Source organism: Pseudophryne corroboree, chromosome 2 (assembly GCF_028390025.1).
Source record: "Pseudophryne corroboree isolate aPseCor3 chromosome 2, aPseCor3.hap2, whole genome shotgun sequence".
Lineage (NCBI taxonomy): Eukaryota > Metazoa > Chordata > Amphibia > Anura > Myobatrachidae > Pseudophryne > Pseudophryne corroboree.
This window is the reverse complement of record NC_086445.1, coordinates 1,050,982,372-1,051,000,492: the sequence shown is the minus strand read 5'-3', so window position 1 is coordinate 1,051,000,492 and position 18,121 is coordinate 1,050,982,372. Positions and strand designations below refer to the sequence as shown.

Here is an 18,121-nt window from a genome sequence, read left to right as displayed (position 1 = left end):
CACATTAGTCCCCCCTGAAAATATGCCCCCCTTCTCTGTTTTACCCTGTTTCTGTAGTGCAGTGCAGGGGAGAGTCCTGGGAGCCTTCCTCACAGCGGAGCTGAGCAGGAAAATGGCGCTGTGTGCTGAGGAGAATAGGCCCCGCCCCCTAAAACGGCGGGCTCTTCTCCCGGAGTTTGCGATATATGGCAGGGGTTAAATACATCCATATAGCCTCAAGGGCTATATGTGATGTATTTTAGCCATAGAAAAAGGTATTATACATTGCTGCCCAGGGCGCCCCCCCCAGCGCCCTGCACCCTCAGTGACCGCTGGTGTGAAGTGTGCCGACAACAATGGCGCACAGCTGCAGTGCTGTGCGCTACCTTATGAAGACTGAAAGTCTTCTGCCGCCTGTTTCCGGACCTCTGGACCTCTTCAACTTCGGCATCTGCAAGGGGGGTCGGCGGCACGGCTCCGGGACCGGACTCCATGGCTGGGCCTGTGTTCGATCCCTCTGGAGCTAATGGTGTCCAGTAGCCTAAGAAGCAAATCCATCCTGCACGCAGGTGAGTTCACTTCTCTCCCCTAAGTCACTCGTAGCAGTGAGCCTGTTGCCAGCAGGACTCACTGAAAATAAGAAACCTAAAAAACTTTTTCTAAGCAGCTCTTTATGAGAGCCACCTAGATTGCACCCTGCTCGGACGGGCACAAAAACCTAACTGCGGCTTGGAGGAGGGTCATAGGGGGAGGAGCCAGTACACACCATGTGATCCTAAAAGCTTACTTTTTGTGCCCTGTCTCCTGCGGAGCCGCTATTCCCCATGGTCCTGACGGAGTCCCCAGCATCCACTAGGACGTTAGAGAAATTACCTGAAGGATCCAGAGGTCTACTTGCGAGTGAGCCCACTGCGCACTGAAATTCACTGAGAACGGGCCCCCACCGTGCCTGAACTTGTAAAGCCCTAGCGTCATACTGAGGGCTTGGCAGAGGCGGAAAAGGGTTTCTGTTCCTGGGAACTGGCTGATCTCTGCAGCCATTTTCCTCTCCCTCTGTCACGAGCAGAAAAGAGGAACCCTTTTGTCCGCTTGCCAACCAGGACTGCGCCTGATAATACGGCGTCTTATTTTGAGAGGCGACCTAGGGTACATCCCCTTTTTTAAGGCAATACTTCCAAATGCCGTTTGGAATCCCTGACCACTTTACTGGTAGAATACAACGCACTTATACTTGATGCCAGTCGGCAGATATTCCGCTGTGCATCATGCATATATAGAAATGCATCTTTTAATTGCTCTATAGGCAATAATATACTGTCCTTATCTAGGATATTAATATTTCCAGTCAGGGAATCCGACCACGCCAACCCAGCACTGCACATCCAGGCTGAGGCGATTGCTGGTCGCAGTATAACACTAGTATGTGTGTAAATACATTTTAGGATACCCTCCTGCTTTTTATCAGCAGGATCCTTAAGGGCGGCCATCTCAAGAGAGGGTAGAGCCCTTGTTCTTACAAGCGTGTGAGCGCCTTATCCCCTGTAGGGGGTGTTTCCCAACGCACCCTAACCTCTGGCGGGAAAAGGTATACTGCCAATAACTTTTTAGAATTATCAATTGTTATCGGGGGGAAACCCACGCATCATCACACACCTCATTTTATTTTTCAGATTCAGGAAAACTACAGGAAGTTTTTCCTCACCAAACATAATACCCCTTTTTTTTGGTGGTATTCATATTATCAGAAAAGTGTAAACATTTTCCATTGCATCAATCATGCAATGTGTGGCCCTATTGGAAATCACGGTTGTCTCTTCACCGTCGACACAGGAGTCAGTATCCGTGTCGGCGTCTGTATCTGATGGTAACGGGCGCTTTAGAGCCCCTGTATGAGACGTCTGGACATGCACAAGCTGAGTAGCCGGCTGTCTCATGTCAACCACTGTCTTTTATACAAAGCTGACACTGTCACGCAATTTCAACAGTACATCCACTCAGGTGTCGACCACCTAGGGGGTGACAACACTATTACAGACACTCTACTCCGTCTCCACATCATTTTTCTCCTCATACATGTCGACACAAACGTACCGACACACAGCACACACACAGGGAATGCTCTGATAGAGGACAGGACCCACTAGCCCTTTGGGGAGACAGAGAGAGAGTTTGCCAGCACACACCAGAGCGCTATATATATATATATACAGGGATAACCTTATATAAGTGTTTTTCCCTTTATAGCTGCTGTATTGTTTATACTGCGCCTAATTTGTGCCCCCCTCTCTTTTTTAACCCCTTTCTGTAGTGTAGTGACTGCAGGGGAGAGCCAGGGAGCTTCCCTCCAACTGAGCTGTGAGGGAAAATGGCGCCAGTGTGCTGAGGAGATAGGCTCCGCCCCTTTCTCGGCGTCCTTATCATCCGTTTTTCTGTATGTTTTGGCAGGGGTTAAATGCATCCATATAGCCCAGGAGTTATATGTGATGCATTTATTTTAGCCATATAAGGTTTTTATCGATTTATTGCGTCTCAGGGCGCTGCCCCCCCAGCGCCCTGCACCCTCAGTGACCGGAGTGTGAAGTGTGCTGAGAGCAATGGCGCACAGCTGCGGTGCTGTGCGCTACCTTATCTGAAGACAGGATCGTCTTCTGCCGCCGATTTCACCGGACCTCTTCGCTCTTCTGGCTCTGTAAGGGGGCCGGCGGCGCGGCTCCGGGACCCATCCAGGCTGAACCTGTGATCGTCCCTCTGGAGCTAATGTCCAGTAGCCTAAGAAACCCGATCCACTCAGCACGCAGGTGAGTCCGTTTCTTCTCCCCTTAGTCCCACGATGCAGTGAGCCTGTTGCCAGCAGGTCTCACTGAAAATAATAAACCTAAACTAAAACTTTCACAAAGAGCTCAGGAGAGCCCCTAGTGTGCACCCTTCTCGTCGGGCACAGAAATCTAACTGAGGCTTGGAGGAGGGTCATAGGGGGAGGAGCCAGTGCACACCAGGTGATCCTAAAGCTTTCTTTAGATGTGCCCAGACTCCTGCGGAGCCGCTACTCCCCATGGTCCTTACGGAGTTCCCAGCATCCACTAGGACGTCAGAGAAAATATAGCGACCTATGATGCCTTGTACTAACCCCATGCGCTTGCCCGCTACACGTGCACATTCTCTCCCGTGCGTGCGCATATTCGCAGTTGCGTGACGGCGCCTCCACGGTCGTGCGCTCAGGCGCGTGGTATGCGCATTTACGGTAGAGTTTGTGTGCGTCTGGCGGGCGACTCGATCGTTACATAGTTAATCTAAATAGTGTATTTTATAGGTTATGGTCCCTTTAATAATATCAGTAAGTTTGTTTAGTGTAACCGGTTCATGGACAGAGAGATCCCTCTTTACATGATACGAAGGGTCAGACAGGTTTTGAGCAGTGGTGTTTAGTATGCAACGGAAGAGTATATTATTAGTAACATTCCGGTGTTGGTTTGAAAGAGATTAATCACTCCTGCGTATAGTTATGTTTATAAGAAGTTTATGGACATTTACTGTATTTGCAGTTCATTATCCATGCGGCAGGAAACCTGAGATTCCCTCCCACCTGAGCAGTCTGAAATAGTCACAGCCCACCTGTTCGAATCAACCTATGACCTTTGGTTATAATGCGAAGACAGATTCCTGTGTCCAATGAACAATAAGATTGTAGGGCCCTATGTAGTGTACTGTACTTTGTGTATATAAGAACAGCCAGTCTGGGCCAGCTCAGTCTTCTCTCCACAAAGGTTTTCATCATTGACTAACTAGAGAGCTGGTTCCAGGACTGCGCTAGCGATCATTCCCTACGTGTGTAAGTTCTCTGTGACCAACTTATTCTCTGTCTGTATTTGCCATACTCTCTCTCTCACTGTTATTGTTTAGGATTAAGACGCTATTGTATATTCATGTCCAGTTATTCTGTTTAGGTGTTTTATGTTAGTGCTGTAGTGTATAAGCTGTTAACTGTTTTCCCCTTTTTACATAGCTAAACCTCGTTAGTAAAGGTGTTGGAACCTCAGCAAGGTGTCTGTGTTTCTCTAGCTAGTATAGAGGGTTTCTGAGCGTCTCAATCGCTCAATCAGCTTTTATGTAATAGAGGTTAATCAGCGTTACATTGTGTTAACATTACAAGACCAAGGTTTACAATCTAGGCTTAGCCTTTCAGTGTGTTGCATACAAGGTTTACTGTGTGTCATCCTGTGAGCATCTGCGCCGCTCGTGTTCCTCTCGTGGACACAGCGTTCGCTACGCTAGTAGCGTAGCATTACGGTGCTCGGGCCGCCTATAGCGTGCTCGATACCCAGCGTAAGCCGTGAGCGAACGTGCCGCTCGTGCGTCTCGACCACGACTTAGCGTCTGCTACGCTAAGTGCGTACCATTACGGTACCCTGTACGCCCATTGCGTACTGAGTCTTTTACCAATATATAGTGAATGTTATAAGATAAATAATTAGCTTTATCAATTGGCGGCTCGTCCGTCCTCCACATATCCGCTCTAGCGAACACTAGCAGACTTTATCTTTCAGCAAAGGGCGGGAAGGTAGTATCCCTTCGTATCCGTGTTGGTGGTGGGGGATACGGTAGTGCTGACTAGATAAGCGTCTGCATCGCTACGTTGTAGGAGTGCTGGTGGAATCCGGAACCGGAAGGTAAGAACAGTACGCTATTGTCTTTTAAAACTGTTTATTTCTGTTTAGTACACATTGCATACGCAACACAAGCACACACCTGTATTTTCATTGGTATTTTCACATCTCGCCTTCCTGTTTGCCATTTATCATTGATAACGTGCTGAGAAAGATTTGTTGCTATTGGTAGTTAAAAGTATAAAATAATACGTAAGGAAGTAATTTGTAAAACACGCACACGGCTTTGCCTAAGATACAAGGAAGTTCTGTGTGGTGCTCTGTAAATGATTACAGTTAAATATCATTTGCATTGATAGAAACGTGTTACTTGTGTTACTGTGGACGTGTCTGGCCTGTGTACACGTGTCCCTAACAAAGGGCGGGACAAGCGTACGCGACGCAAGGGCTTACACACGTAGCGTATATTACGCAATGGAGCGTATGGGTACGCCCACGTAATACAAATCACACGATAGTATTGTTTTAGTAGGCGATACGGAAGCAACGCGATAATAGCGCAAGTTAATCTCAGTGTCCAAAATTTAAAATCCTTCTCTAGTTGCAACTCCTCTGGGACTAGACTGCGATACTGAATGGGGTCAATTCTATTCGGCAACTAAAGAATAGCGCCGGGAATTAGCTCCCGACGCTATTCAATTCTGCTACTAGTTGCCCGCAATTGTCGGGAATTCTTCTCTCATCCCCGGGGGATGAGAGAATAAACCCGACAAAAGTGCTGCCTCGCGGCCGGCGCGAGGCTGATTCTGTCGGGAATCAGCCTCGCGCCGGGTAGTTAAGTCGGAGAATGCCCATTCTCCCGACAAAACTACCTGTTAAGTCGGCGAGAACGGGACATCGCCGACTTAACTTTAGCTGAATTGAATAGCGTCGGGAGCTAATTCCCGGCGCTATTCTTTAGTTGCCGAATAGAATTGACCCCAATGAAAGGGATTTCTGTACAGAAACGAAAGTAAAGAGTATATGAGGTGAAAGAGTGTGTGCATATATATATAAGTTTCTCATTTTGGTTGGAACCTAGAAATTGAGTTCTCGTAGAGGTACATCCGTGAAAGTGACAGCGCGTGGTGGCTTGGGAGGCATCCCTTGTTAAATATTGAAATAAGAGCATTAGAGTATAGCAGATTAGGAGGTCTACTGTAGACAGACCAGGAGGTCACGGACCAGGAGGTCCAGAGACAGACCAGGAGGTCTAGGTGCAGCAGACTAGGAAGTCCGCTATAAGATAAAGTCAAGAAGCACAACCCCAGGAGGGTTGGTGCGGTACCCATATAGGCCATCAAGCTCTGGCTGAAGGAATTCGCAGCCGTAATTTTCGATTCCGTTGGTCGTTCCGCACATAAGATTAGTTGCTTATGTGCAGTACGATTGTACCGCATGTAATTGTGTGCATTAGTTTGTAACTTGACCCAGTACCGTTTGCGTATGAGAGGGGTCATAAACGCTATTTGTACATTCTAACGTGATTTGTGTAATTTTTTTTTATTTTAAGGGAGGTTTGCTGGTCACTCAGGAACTCTCCAGCAACTGATATTTACTGGGAAGGGTAAGTGCTCTTCGGATCACACCCACACGTTCCAGTAAATAGAGGTTCAGGTCGCAGGGGCCCTAGGTTGAGTACGCCAGCGCTAAGGCAGTGTGTGGGCGTATTGGTCGACGTGGGCGAGTGTGTGAAGGTACTCTGTAAACTTTCACCGTCGGCCTACCCCGGACATCTTGGTTTTTGTAAGGGTTCGCTGAAGACCCTGATTTGAAGGTCAGAGGTAGTGAAAGCAACACCTGCAAAGATGGGGGCCAGTTGTTCAGGTAGGGGGCGATCAACCTTGGTTCAGGTTGATTTAGTAAACCGGCCCATAAGGTCGGCAAGGTATATAACGTGTGATACAGGGGTCTGGGACTGAGGGTCGACAGCACAAAGGTCGACACACCTTAGGTCGACGCCAATTGGTCGACACACCTTAGGTCGACATGGACAAAAGGTCGACATGGACAAAAGGTCGACATGAACAAGGTCGACATGGAAAAAGGTCGACATGAGTTTTTTATGTTTTTTTGGTGTCGTTTTCTTCGTAGAGTGACCGGGAACCCCAATTAGTGCACCGCGTCCCCTCGCATGGCTCGCTTCGCTCGCCATGCTTCGGGCATGGTGCCTTCGCTCCGCTTCGCTTCGCTCGGCACACTTAACGATCCACGTGGACTACGATTGGAACGGTAAAGTATGAAAAGGTTCAAAAAAAGAAAAAAATTGTGAAAAACTCATGTCGACCTTTTTCCATGTCGACCTTGTTCCTGTCGACCTTTTGTCCATGTCGACCTAAGGTGTGTCGACCAATTGGCGTCGACCTAAGGTGTGTCGACCTTTGTGCTGTCGACCTGGAGTCCGGATACCGTGATACAGACCAGGAGGTCCGAGATGAATCACACACAAAGGTTTTCAATGAATGGGAAAGAATGACTGTGCATGACGGGGAAAAGTTCCCACGGGTAGGCAGTTTTAGTCCCAAGGTGTTACAAAGTTTAAAGAAAAGGATATGTCTAATTAAGTTCGCGAAGAGGCGGATCCGACATTATGATTGTTTACAGTTATGGCAACGGGAAAGTGAAATGCAAGGAGGATTAGCTTACACAGCTGACTCTCACTTTGGTTAGAAAAATATGGCAACAAGAGAGAAAGTGGTTACAGAGAATGGCACACTGGTGTATGATAAACATGCACTTAGTAACTGTAATATTGATGATAAGAATAATTGTAACAAATGTAACAATGATAAAAGTAAAACTGTTAAATGTACAACTGTTAACCCGTGCAAGTTGCACCCCATGTTAAACTTCCCTCAGGATTACAAGCAAGAAAGTGAGCCCAGCACGATGTCGGCACCTTTTCCAGCAGCCATCATACAAGACATCCAGGTGGACGCGACCCAATCGGTAAAGGCAGTAGTCAAACCCCCTAACGGAGGGTCAGGTGAGGTCGTGTCCACAGGTACGTACGGTGTTATATATCACGCACAAACAAATGTATCTCATATTGTAGAACCAACACAAGATGATGTGGTTGAATTTAATCCTGTCAGGGTGATCACAGTCCCCAATGGGAAGACTGACACTCAGGGAATCATTCCCGCCAGGGACAGTGCAATGCGCCGTCCCTGGTCCCGGACAGAATTGAGAGCAATTATGTCTGAATTCCCTGATCCTAGGAAAGATCTAGTTGCATGTCAGAGGTTTATTAAAGAACTAGGAAACTCCACAGAACCCACCAACAAAGATTGGCGGACAGTGCTGAGGGCATGTTTGCCCTCCAGTGTTGACCCTGCGAAATTTATTACTGATTGTAAATTAGACACAGAAGTACCTCGTACGGAGGAACACAATCAGGAATGCATTAAGCAGATCAACCGACAGTTAGGAGTATATTTCCCAGCCGTTGTCGAGTGGAAAAAAATCTTCTCCATAAGACAAAGTGAGGGGGAAAGTACTTCTAATTATTTCAATCGAGCACTGCGAGCAATAGCTAGAGACACTGGGATCACGGACATTGGGAAAAATGCACAGCATAGAGATATAGCGGTTAAGGTATTAATGGATGGTTTACAGGAAGTGTTGAGAACAAGGGTACAGACCTCTCTACCTAACTGGAGAGGTGTCTCGGTGGCTGTTTTGAGAGAGTCTGCTATTGACCATGAATGGAACATCAAAAGACACCTGGAGTCACAGGGCAGTAAGCAAATGACAATCAGTAGACAAGCCCTGACAACGAAGCCACACCAGCTTAAGCCCCAAACCCCTGTGAGAAATTCAAATGTGATAGTTTGTTATCATTGTCACAAAGAGGGGCATTTTGCAAGAGATTGTAGATCAAGAAATATACAAAAGTCATATCAACCCCCTAGACAACGACATGACCATGATATCCAAAGAAACAGGGAAGCACAGGGAGGTAAGAAGCCTCAGATCCCTGTGGGTAAGTCAAAGGTGATAAGATGTGATAATTGCCAGAAGGAAGGTCATTTTGCACGAAGTTGTAGGTTTAAAGATCCACAAAAGGTATATCAACCCCCTAGACAAAAACATGAGCAAAGTCATGATACATGAAATTGTAATCAGGGATCATATAGGAAGAATTTTGGGCCGCACCTGTAATGTGCAGTCAGTAAAGTCGATCATTAGTCGTGACAGTAAGCCTGAGGTTACAGTTAATGATATTGGGAGGTCAGTTCCTTGTAGACACAGGAACGGCCGGGTAAACTTTGTAATTTATCTGTAAATGTTTCTTTTTCCCCATCTCTGACGTTCATCGGCAGAACTCAAACATCACATAGCTACTTGGTCTTTGCAGAAGTCTACCTAACCCCAGTGTGACCTACCGACTTCGGTGTGTCCTGGCCAGGCACAAAAGGGTGAAGTGTGGAAATACTGGTGGGGGAGACTGCGCAAAGATACCAATGGATGTGATGGTGTGACAGCCTGATGGTGAACGGAAAATCTGACAATGTTTTTTTGTTTGTTGTTTTATGTAACATATATATGAATTGTTCTCTCTCTCGTTTGTTTTTTTTCTCTTCTCTCTCATGTTCTCATGCTTTACAGATGGTATGTCACACATCAGTTAGACAAATGGTAATGCAAGATTTTTGCTCCTTACAGAAAGATCGCAGATTTGGAAGGAATGTTGTATCACCGGAATGTTCGTTTGGAAGATTGAGAGACAGCACCTTTAAGATGACAACAGAGCAAGAAGAACAACAAGACTAGAGGACAAAAGCATCGTAACATTTTTCTTTCCCCTCAATTATTTTTTGTACCCCCATTACAAATTTCTCCTTCTCCTCCTGTAAGATGGACTTGCCCCAAGAGACTGTGATCCGGATTTTCCTGTTGACCATGATGTTGACCAGAGCAGTCTGTTTCGGTGAGAGTACCATGGAGGTCGAGAAAGGATCTGGAATGGGTTCTGATGACCAGGATGGAGGCGTAACTTTCCAAGAGCAACATAATCACCGAGTAAAGGCGAGTATCAGAAAACGATCTGGTAGCATTGACAATAGAAGGAATTGTGAAGGATTGTTAGCTGAAGAGAACTGCATCTGTAGGCATTGTGACAATATAGTTGAGGATGGGTGCATCAAGAAATGTCAGTCCAGTTTTAATATCCACATGGACCGGCATCCATTGAGTGACTATCACTCCTTAGTGGGTAAAGTGTTAAACCAGACAGACTGTTGGGTATGCTCTCAAGTACCTCAAGGTCATAGCAAATCAGGACTAGTACCATTCCCTTTAACTGTAGGAGAGGTACTTGAGTTAAGTGGTGGGAGGCCGGTGGACAAGAGGTTTAATATCTCTAGTCCTCCTAGTTTGAAGCTCCACCAATATCATGTGGATAAGTCCTTAGTATGCTTTAACATTTCCAATCCCCGAAAGCCGGGAAATTGGGAAGTGTCATGGAGTAATCAAACCATGACATTTTCATATAGAGCCGATAGAATGCCCATAGACACAGAGCTTATACGCCGGATAGCCAACAGTGGAAAATATTTCTGGTATAGGTACACTCTAGGAAGTAGGACCATGCGAGTTGGAGAAGTATCACCAGGATACTGTGCACATATCGTACAATCGGATACGTGTACTAGACAGATGGGAGAATTAGGGTTAGGAGATTTCACATGGAAAGTTTGTAACATGGTTATGTCATACTCCGTCCCATATGTTCTCCCCGATGATGCATATTTCATATGCGGGAGGAAGGCGTATAAGTGGCTTGCCCCAAACTCAGAGGGATTGTGTTACATTGGAAAAGTACTGCCTGAAGTAATGACTGTATCCCATATCAAAATGAAACAAGATATTCACCGTGGTGCCCAAGCTCCTTATACTCACACTCATTACGAGCACGTCGTTAAACGGCACCTGATAGAGAGGACAGAGCATCCGGCCTCTGATCTAATCCATGAATCCACCGGGATTCAATTCCTACTCGCGTTAGATATCACTCGTACCGCCAGAGGAGTGATAAATTATAGATACATATCTGCGCTAGCAAACTTGTTAGACAATATCACCGAAATGTATGACGACACATTCAGGTACACTGGGAGAGAGTTACAAGCCTACAAAACAGAGCTGGTTCAGCATAGGATGATTCTCAATTATCTTACAGCAGTGACAGGCGGGTATTGTGTTACCCTGGCAACTCAATATGGAGTAAAGTGCTGCACGTATATTACAAACAGCACTGAGGACCCGGCCGAGGTCATAGACCAAAAGATGGATGATATTTTGCAATTAAAGTGGGAGTTTCGAAGGAAACACAATCTCACACTCGCTGCTGTGGGTAATGAGCTGACCAGTTGGGTGTCATGGTTGAACCCACGAAATTGGTTCTCTGGTTTAGGAGAATGGGCCCAAGGTATTATAATAGATGTAGGGAAATTTCTCTTGTGTATTCTGGGAGTCGTCATATTGGTTGGTCTGATATTTAGATGCGTTCAGACTTTAACGAAGTGTAAAGGTAGCACCAGAGTGATGAGTCTGAGGAGCGAGGACACTGTAATAACAACAACTAATCTGATTTATGACCCAACGATAGAGACAATGTTGTGATGAAAATGTGATTCTACGGTCCGTTTCTTTCACCCGTTTCTCCTTTGTTTTCCTCCAAGGCACAAAGACATCCATTTGGAAGAAGAATTTGACAACCTCTTTTATACAGACCATTGATGAACTGTGTCACAGACACCCAATACTTTTAGTGACTTTAACTATCTACGGAAAAAACCCAAAACTTTAGAGACTGTAATTTTATGGACACTGGAACAGCTTTTGTTCGCCATTTACAACAAAAGCACCGAGAGACATCAGACAACATTTACATCAGACAAGACCTCAATCGGCGACTGTTTATTTAAACTCACATAGTTTACGACTGCATTTATAACGATTGTTTCTTATCTTCATCTCTACAACCTCCAGGTAGTATCTCACATAGTCGACAGGTGATTCTCACATATTAGCATCCACATATTCTCCCCCTTCATGTATCATCAACTAATGTGCACCCCATTTGTTACAACCAAAAGCCGATAAGAGCTCGGTAGAGTTTGACAGCCCATCCACAGACCCATAATACGGGATAAGAAGGATTCAAATGTATACTTCGCAATACCTCGAAGCTTGATTTAAAACACGTACGGCACGATGATACATGACCCCTCAGACATGGATTCATACACACACGCTTCTACTATCTCACTAGGTCATATCTTTCTCACCTTCTCCTCTCCTCCCTTACCCAATCATAAAAAGGTATTTACATGATGACATATATTTTTCTGTTTGAATTGTTTAGGAAGTGGCAGTTATTGGTGACTGCCAAAGGGTGGACTGTCAAAGTCGAAAAATATAGCGACCTATGATGCCTTGTACTAACCCCATGCGCTTGCCCGCTGCACGTGCTCATTCTCTCCCGTGCGTGCGCATATTCGCAGTTGTGTGACGGCGCCTCCACGGTCGTGCGCTCAGGCGCGTGGTATGCGCATTTACGGTAGAGTTTGTGTGCGTCTGGCGGGCGACTTGATCGTTACATAGTTAATCTAAATAGTGTATTTTATAGGTTATGGTCCCCTTAATAATATCAGTAAGTTTGTTTAGTGTAACCGGTTCATGGACAGAGAGATCCCTCTTTACATGATACGAAGGGTCAGACAGGTTTTGAGCAGTGGTGTTTAGTATGCAACGGAAGAGTATATTATTAGTAACATTCCGGTGTTGGTTTGAAAGAGATTAATCGCTCCTGCGTATAGTTATGTTTATAAGAAGTTTATGGACATTTACTGAATTTGCAGTTCATTATCCATGCGACGGGAAACCTGAGATTCCCTCCCACCTGAGCAGTTTGAAATAGTCACAGCCCACCTGTTCGAATCAACCTATGACCTTTGGTTATAATGCGAAGACAGATTCCTGTGTCCAATGAACAATAAGATTGTAGGGCCCTTTGTAGTGTACTGTACTTTGTGTATATAAGAACAGCCAGTCTGGGCCAGCTCAGTCTTCTCTCCACAAAGGTTTTCATCATCGACTAACTAGAGAGCTGGTTCCAGGACTGCGCTAGCGATCATTCCCCAGTGTGTAAGTTCTCTGTGACCAACTTATTCTCTGTCTGTATTTGCCATACTCTCTCTCTCTCTCACTGTTATTGTTTAGGATTAAGACGCTATTGTATATTTATGTCCAGTTATTCTGTTTAGGTGTTTTATGTTAGTGCTGTAGTGTATAAGCTGTTAACTGTTTTCCCCTTTTTACATAGCTAAACCTCGTTAGTAAAGGTGTTGGAACCTCAGCAAGGTGTCTGTGTTTCTCTAGCTAGTATAGAGGGTTTCTGAGCGTCTCAATCGCTCAATCAGCTTTTATGTAATAGAGGTTAATCAGCGTTACATTGTGTTAACATTACAAGACCAAGGTTTACAATCTAGGCTTAGCCTTTCAGTGTGTTGCATACAAGGTTTACTGTGTGTCATCCTGTGAGCGTCTGCGCCGCTCGTGTTCCTCTCGTGGACACAGTGTCCGCTACGCTAGTAGCGTAGCATTACGGTGCTCGGGCCGCCTATAGCGTGCTCGATACCCAGCGTAAGCCGTGAGCGAACGTGCCGCTCGTGCGTCTCGACCACGGCCTAGCGTCTGCTACGCTAAGTGCGTACCATTACGGTACCCCGTACGCCCATTGCGTACTGAGTCTCTTACCAATATATAGTGAATGTTATAAGATAAATCATTAGCTTTATCAACATGATCTGTATATTATACGGTGGTATATTATTACACATGATCTGTATATTATACGGTGGTATATTATTACACATGATCTGTATATTATACGGTGGTATATTATTACACATGATCTGTATATTATACGGTGGTATATTATTACATATGATCTGTATATTATACGGTGGTATATTATTACACATGATCTGTATACTGGCCCTCATTCCGAGTTGATCGCTCGCTAGCTGCTTTTAGCAGCATTGCACACGCTAGGCCGCCGCCCTCTGGGAGTGTATCTTAGTTTAGCAGAATAGCGAACGAAAGGTTCGCAGTTCTGCTATTACATATTTTCTTGCAGTTTCTGAGTAGCTCCAGACCTACTCCTACACTGCGATCACTGCAGACTGTTTAGTTCCTGGTTTGACGTCACAAACATGCCATGCGTTCGGCCAGCCACTCCGTTTCTCCAGCCACTCCTGCGTTTTCGTCTCGCACGCCTGCGTTTTTTAGCACACTCCCGGAAAACGCTCAGTTTCCGCCCAGAAACGCCCCTTTCCTGTCAATCACTCACCGATCAGCAGTGCGACTGAAAAGCGTCACTCGGCCCTGTGTAAAATTGCAGTTTTGTGTGAAAATACTTAGCGCGTGCGGCCTGCGGCCCATACGCCTGAGCAGAATCGCCCATTTTTAGCCTTATCGCTATTCTGCTTATAACGGCAGCGAGCGATCAACTCGGACGGAATGACCACCCTTATACGGTGGTATATTATTACACATGATCGCTATACTAAATGGTGGTATATTATTACACATGATTTAAATGGTTGTATATTAGCACACATGTATATTATATGGGGTATATATTATATGGTATTGTATATATTACTGATCTCTGACTGAACCTGACTCCTCCCGTTTCCCGCGTTACTGTCCCAATGAAGAACTACATATCCCTGCATGCCGTGCGGCACCTTTGGTCGCCATGTTGGTTGTGGCATTGCTAGAGACGATCACACGGATCGAGTCTGGCAGCCAGACGCGACTAGTGGATGTCAGAGAGATGTTGCTGATACTGGTCCTCGGGGCTGTGCTCCCTGGGATCCTGAGTGCGGGGGAGCGGGAGGGTGAGTGCGGGACGGTAAATGAGCCATGGGGCACTGGGTCACCAGGATGCCCCCCAGTGCTGTTTGCGGCTCCCCATTTATCATATCGTTGTTACTAGGCTCCCCCTGCATTCCTTGGTGATCGCTCTATATATATATATATATATATATATATATATATATATATATATATATATATATATATACCCTCCAACATTTTACACATATTCGGAAAGGGGCGTGGTCACGGGTAAATACTGTCAATGGAAGTTAGGAGAGCCAAAAATCGGTACCGACCATTAAAAAAAGTTTCTGTACCTGCCAAAACGGTACAGTTGGAGGGTGTGTATGTATATATATATATATTAGTTCACTAGGGTGAGCTCTGTATAGTATGTGCGTCACTAGGATGAGCTCTGTATAGTATGTGGGTCACTAGGATGAGCTCTGTATAGTATGTGGGTCACTAGGATGAGCTCTGTATGGTATGTGGGTCACTAGGGTGACCTCCGTATGGTACGTGGGTCACTAGGGTGATATCTGTATAGTATGTGGGTCACTAGGATGAGCTCTGTATAGTATGTGGGTAACTAGGATGAGCTCTGTATAGTATGTGGGTCACTAGGATGAGCTCTGTATGGTATGTGGGTCACTAGGGTGACCTCTGTATGGTACGTGGGTCACTAGGGTGATATCTGTATAGTATGTGGGTCACTAGGATGATATCTGTATAGTATGTGGATCACTAGGATGGTCTCTGTATATTATGTGGGTCACTAGGGTGATCTCTGTATAGTATGTAGATCACTAGGGTGAGCTCTTTATAGTATGTGGACCACTAGGATGGTATCTGTATAGTATGTGGGTCACTAGGGTGATCTCTGTATAGTATGTAGATCACTAGGGTGAGCTCTGTATAGTATGTGGACCACTAGGTTGGTCTCTTTATGGTATGTAAGTCACTAGGATGATCTCTGTATAGTATGTGGAACACTAGGATGGTCTCTGTATAGTATGTGGGTCACTTGGCTACATATAGTCTTTTAGTTGTGTGTTTTACATCCACTTGTTACTTTGTGGAGTGCTGTAATGATGAATCAGCCAGAGACCACTTCTGTATAACTACGCTTTACATTCTCTCCATGTCAGACACACGTTGGCACCAATATCTGAATCGTATCCACAAGAGAGTCCAAAGTCACACGTCATGTCACAATGACGCCTGCTACGACTGGTATGAGGGTCCCAGACCCCTCTTATCTTCTAACATCATGTTACCTTCCCCCACTCTGCTGACTGCCCGGTGTGCCCCCCCACTCTGCTGACTGCCCGGTGTGCCCCCACTCTGCTGACGGCCCGGTGTGCCCCCCACTCTGCTGACTGCCCGGTGTGCCCCCCACTCTGCTGACTGCCCGGTGTGCCCCCCCCCCACTCTGCTCACTGCCCGGTGTGCCCCCACTCTGCTGACTGGCCGGTGTGCCCCCCACTCTGCTGACTGGCCGGTGTGCCCCCCACTCTGCTGACTGCCCGGTGTGCCCCCCACTCTGCTCACTGCCCGGTGTGCCCCCACTCTGCTGACTGGCCGGTGTGCCCCTCACTCTGCTGACTGGCCGGTGTGCCCCTCACTCTACTGACTGCCCGGTGTGCCCCCCACTCTGCTGACTGCCCGGTGTGCCCCCCACTCTACTGACTGCCCGGTGTGCCCCCCACTCTGCTGACTGCCCGGTGTGCCCCCCACTCTGCTGACTGCCCGGTGTGTGCCCCCCACTCTGCTGACTGCCCCCCACTCTGCTGACTGCCCGGTGTGCCCCCCACTCTGGTGACTGCCCGGTGTGTGCCCCCTACTCTGCTGACTGCCCGGTGTGTGCCCCCCACTCTGCTGACTGCCCGGTGTGCCCCCCACTCTGGTGACTGCCCGGTGTGTGCCCCCTACTCCGCTGACTGCCCGGTGTGCCCCCCACTCTGCTGACTGCCCGGTGTGTGCCCCCCACTCTGCTGGCTGCCCGGTGTGTGCCCCCCACTCTGCTGACTGCCCGGTGTGCCCCCCACTCTGCTGACTGCCCGGTGTGCCCCCCACTCTGCTGACTGCCCGATGTGCCCCCCACTCTGGTGACTGCCCGGTGTGCCCCCCACTCTGGTGACTGCCCGGTGTGCCCACTACTCTGCTGACTGCCCGGTGTGTGCCCCCCACTCTGCTGACTGCCCGGTGTGTGCCCCCCATGCTGCTGACTGCCCGGTGTGCCCCCCACTCTGCTGACTGCTTGGTGTGTGCTCACCACTCTGCTGACTGCCCGGTGTGCCCCCCACTCTGCTGACTGCCCGGTGTGCCTCCCACTCTGCTGACTGCCCGGTGTGCCCCTCACTCTGCTGACTGCCTTGTGGGGCCCCCACTCTGCTTGTGTGTCCATCCCTCCACTCGTCCTGGACTGATATCTTTGTAGTGACACGGATCTCCTGTTGCCACCCACTAGGGCTATCCAGCAGGACCTAGCACCATTTACTTCTGGAATCTCTCGGGATCTAATGACAAATGTTCTCAGCCGCAAGTTGGGGACACATTACCAAATCATCAGCCACCGGTTGTACAGAGAGGAGGAGTGCATGTTCCCGGCACGGTACGCTGTCACCAAATACCAGAGCTACTGTTATATCAATGTCTCCTAATGTGTGATAGACGCAGGTGCGCGCTGTAATGTATAAGTCCACACCGTAGCCGGCGTCAGGAGAGATGGCGCAGAGAGACGCAGCTGCGCTGTAATGTAGAAGTACACTCCACAGCCGGCGTCAGGAGAGATGGCGCAGAGACACGCAGCTGCGCTGTAATGTAGAAGTCCACACCGCAGCCTGCGTCAGGAGAGATGGCGCAGAGAGACGCAGGTACGCGCTGTAATGTAGAAGTCCACACCGTAGCCGGCGTCAGGAGAGATGGCGCAGAGAGACGCAGGTGCGCGCTGTGATATAGAAGTATACACCGTAGCCTGCGTCAGGAGAGATGGCACAGAGAGACGCTGGTATGCGCTGTAATGTATAAGTACACACCGTAGCCTGCGTCAGGAGAGATGGCGCAGAGAGACGAGTGCGCGCTGTAATGTAGAAGTACACGCCACAGCCGGCGTCAGGAGAGATGGCGCAGAGAGACGAGTGCGCGCTGTAATGTAGAAGTCCACACCGTAGCCTGCGTCAGGAGAGATGGCGCAGAGAGACGAGTGCGCTCTGTAATGTAGAAGTACACACCACAGCCGGCGTCAGGCGAGATGGCGCAGAGAGACGAGTGCGCGCTGTAATGTAGAAGTACACGCCACAGCCGGCGTCAGGAGAGATGGCGCAGAGAGACGAGTGCGTGCTGTAATGAGGAAGTACACGCCACAGCCGGCGTCAGGAGAGATGGCGCAGAGAGACGAGTGTGCGCTGTAATGTAGAAGTACACGCCACAGCCGGCGTCAGGAGAGATGGCGCAGAGAGATGCAGGTGCGTGCTGTAATGTAGAAGTACACTCCGCATCCGGCGTCAGGAGAGATGGCGCAGAGAGACGCAGGTGCGCGCTGTAATGTAGAAGTACACACCGTAGCCTGCGTCAGGAGAGATGGCGCAGAGAGACGCTGGTAT

General features: G+C 47.8%; 2 protein-coding genes across 4 annotated transcripts in view; one reads left to right on the top strand and one right to left on the bottom strand.

Annotated features, from left to right (window-relative positions):
- LOC135050403 (vang-like protein 1) overlaps positions 1–14,401 on the bottom strand; it is a 265,602-nt gene extending 251,201 nt beyond the window's left edge. The window contains exon 1 of one of the 2 annotated variants that reach the window (XM_063956893.1): positions 14,315–14,401. Coding sequence is in view for 1 of the 2 variants with exons in the window: in XM_063956890.1 (XP_063812960.1) it covers positions 14,299–14,371 (73 nt within the window). In the remaining variant the exon portion in view is untranslated. Of the gene's footprint in view, positions 1–14,298 lie in introns of both variants that reach the window. The other variant, XM_063956890.1, reaches the window with a different exon arrangement.
- Positions 14,390–18,121, top strand: part of POGLUT1 (protein O-glucosyltransferase 1) — a 56,880-nt gene continuing 53,148 nt past the window's right edge. For both annotated transcript variants that reach the window (XM_063956895.1, XM_063956894.1), the window contains exons 1-3: positions 14,390–14,536; positions 15,665–15,749; positions 16,987–17,130. In XM_063956895.1, the coding sequence (XP_063812965.1) occupies positions 14,395–14,536; positions 15,665–15,749; positions 16,987–17,130 (371 nt within the window). In that variant the 5' untranslated portion in view covers positions 14,390–14,394. The remainder of the gene's footprint in view (positions 14,537–15,664; positions 15,750–16,986; positions 17,131–18,121) is intronic.